At 38.9% G+C, this 3338-nt stretch overlaps 1 protein-coding gene across 1 annotated transcript in view; it reads right to left on the reverse strand.

The window, feature by feature from the left end:
- Positions 1–3338, reverse strand: part of HFM1 (HFM1, ATP-dependent DNA helicase homolog (S. cerevisiae)) — a 180285-nt gene that overhangs the window by 154372 nt on the left and 22575 nt on the right. The window contains 1 exon segment of the mRNA XM_006898967.1: positions 620–867. Within this exon segment, the coding sequence (XP_006899029.1) occupies positions 620–867 (248 nt within the window).

Genomic DNA, 3338 nt, shown 5'->3' on the forward strand with positions numbered 1-3338 from the left:
AAGGAGGATAGAAGGAGAATTGATGCCTTTGAGCTGTGGTTCTGGAGAAGAGTACTGAGAATACCATGGGCTGCGAGGAAAACAAACAGATTTGTTCTGGAAAGGGTTAAACCAGGTGGCTCCCTGGAGGCAAGGATTCTGAGGCTCCATCTAACATACTTTGGACATGTTGTGAGGAGAGACTGGTCCTTGGAGGAGGACATCATGCTTGTGAGGGTGGAGGGACAGCGCAGGAAGGGAAGGCCCTCTATGAGGTAGATTGATTCAGTGACTGGGATAATCGAGATGGGAATGTCAGAGATAGTGTGATTGGCACAGGACAGAGCAGAGTTTAGTTCTGTTGTACATAGGGTCGCTATGAGTTTCAAGCGACTCGACGGCACATAACACAACCATGGATAAAAACCCATCTTTTCCATAAAACCTATTTCAGCACAAGTCCACTATTTTTTTTATTAAGAACTCATTTTTTAAAAACAATAGAGTTTAAATAATAAAGGTATGCAGACATCAAAAACTAAAAAGATAACCCACTCAAAATTACTGTATTTTTATATTTTGTCTTAAGAAATGTAGATTAATTTGTACTTTTCAAAATTAACTTTAAAAAGGTGATTACCTTGAGCGTCATGACTGTGGGATGTAACTGGAAAAGAAGGTGCTCCAAATATTCCTTCTCTGGTTTCAGATGCAGAAAAAGCATTATTTGCTGTAAGTAGGTCAATGTCTGAAAACTGTTGTGCCTGTTTCCCATTATTAATGTTCCATGATTTCCCTTTGTTCACTGATGTTTGGATAGTGTTCATTGCATCAATGTGAAAATTCAAATTTGCATTCTCATGTATACTGTCAGATATTTTAAATAATCTGAAAAACGAAAAAACCAAGCAAAATCCATGGGTTAGTTTTGTGGGTTTTTGTTGGGGTTTTTTTGTTCTTGTTATTGTTTTGTTTGGTTGTGGGGTTTTTTTGTTTTATTTCCTTGAAGCAGTGTTTAGACTGTAAAAAAGTTAGCATAAAATTGGTCCCATCGATTAAGGGGGATTCAACCAAGAAAAGCTAGCAATTCTACTATAATGTGGCCTTCTAAATTTATCAGGAAGTTTTGGTGACCTAGTTGTTAAGAAGCTGCCAGTGGTTTGAACTCACCAGCTGCTCTGAAAGGAAAAGATGGGCAATAACGCCCCACCCCTCTAATTTACAGCACTTGAAAAACCACTAGAGAATCAGCTATTAATCAATTCCAAACCAATGGCAATGGACTTAGTTGAGCTGATATTGGTTCAGGAATAATTTGTATAACTAGAAGAATACTGTGGAAAACGCAGGTATGTAGCTTTCATATTTAGGCTAACAGAAGATATTTTCAATTCCACATGGTCTCTTGCATTGCCTACGCCAAGGGGAACTAACACTCTCTCAGGCAAATATTCAAAGAACTCTATAAAGAGGTCCATATAGAGAGATACTAAAGTCTGATGTCAACAGTACCAATCTGCCAGCCAAGGTAAATAAGCCACCCTGAAAGCACATTCTTGTTCTGTCAAGTCTTCATGTGATTAGCCTTACCAACATTTTGCTTTTACTACCATGTGAGATCTCAACATCATCAAGCATTCTCCTAAGAGACATTAAGCTAGAATTATCTGTTACTAAATTCTTTTTTTTTTCTGTTACTAAATTCTTAAGCCATGAAAATTGTGAAGTAGAAAGAGGTTAAAACCACCATTTTCTTTTAATTAATTTTAATGAAAGTTTACAGAGACTTAGGGTTTCCAGTCACTCATTGTTGTATTTTTCTCCCTGTCCACCCCTTTCCCCCTCCCTCAATTCAATCTTCTCCTTGAAAAGTAAAAGAAAAACTCATTGTTATGCAATCCCTCCCCCCAAGTCCACTCCACTATGCAGCCTTCACTCTGGACTTCTGTAATGACAAGAATACCCATTCATATATCCCTTTTAAACAGTTCCCTCCCTCATCTGTTTCCATGCAATACACATCATTCCTCCCCTCCTTTTGTCTTCCCTCAACCCTGATGTCACCATTTTTAAATAATAGCAATAAATAACTAAAGTACAATAATAGCAACAGATAACTAAAGTAACACTTGAAGTCAATAAAATGTTTGAGAGAAAATGAAGTCAACTAGAGGAACAGTAAAAGAGAAATATTTATTCATCTAATAGTAATTAAATATAACTTTAACAAATTATATTGTTGTTAGGTACCATTGAGTTGAGTATGATTCAGTAATCATATGAACACCAGATCTGAACCTTGTTCTATCCTGTGCCTGCTTCACAATCTCTGATACCCTCAAAGCCATTGCTGCAGTCCCTGTGTCACTGGACATGGTTAAGGGTCTTCCTCTCTTTCACTGTCCCTCCACTTTCCCAAGCAGGATGTCCCTCTATAAGAAATAAACTCTCCTAGCAACATGCTCAAAGTATGAGAGACAAGGTTTCATCACCTTTGCCTTCAAGAAACATGCTGGCTGCACATTCTCCAAGACATAACAGTTTATTATTTTGTCAGTCCATGATCTCAAGTGTTCTTCTTCAACACCACAGTTCAAAGGCATCAATTCTTCTTCTATCATCCTTATTCACTGTACAGCTCTCAGATGCATAGCTAGTGATTGAAGAGACCATGACCTGAATCAAGTGCATGTTAGTCCTCAAACTGGCATCATTTCTCCTCAATATTTCAGGAGGTTCATTAACTACAGACTTTCCTAATATGGTAAGTCTCCTGATCTCCTGACTGCTGGTACCAAGCACACTGTTTGTAGATCCAAGTAAGATCAAGTCACTGACAGCCTTAATCTTTTTTCTAACAATTATGTTGCCTATCAGTCTAGTACCATGATAGACAGAGAAGAGATTGAGGTTATTAACAATTACAACTTGCTTGGCTCTACAATCAATATTCTTGGCACTGTTGTTGTTACGAGCTGTCGAATTGTCTATGCCCCATAGCAACCTCAGGTACAGAAGCTCTGAACCATTCCCCGTCCTGCGACAGTCTCACTCACTCCTACACACCCACCCCCATTACCCCAGTTATTGTATCAATCCATCTCATCCAGGGTCTTCCTCCCCTGCACTGTCCTTGCACCTTTCCAAGCATGGTGTCCTTCTTGAAGGACCAGTCTCTCTTGGCCACATGCCAAAGTATGTGAGATGGAGCTTCAAAATCCTAGCCTCCAAGGAGAAACTTGATTTCACTCCCTTCAAGACAGACTTATTTTTTTTTCTTGGCAGTCCATGGTATGTTGAAGACTCTTCTCCAGCAACACAATATGAAGGCATCAATTCTTCAGGTTCTCCTCAGTTTC

Source organism: Elephantulus edwardii, unplaced genomic scaffold (genome assembly GCF_000299155.1).
Source record: "Elephantulus edwardii isolate Elephantulus edwardi_28Jun2011 unplaced genomic scaffold, EleEdw1.0 scaffold00242, whole genome shotgun sequence".
In the NCBI taxonomy this organism is placed as follows: Eukaryota; Metazoa; Chordata; class Mammalia; order Macroscelidea; family Macroscelididae; genus Elephantulus; species Elephantulus edwardii.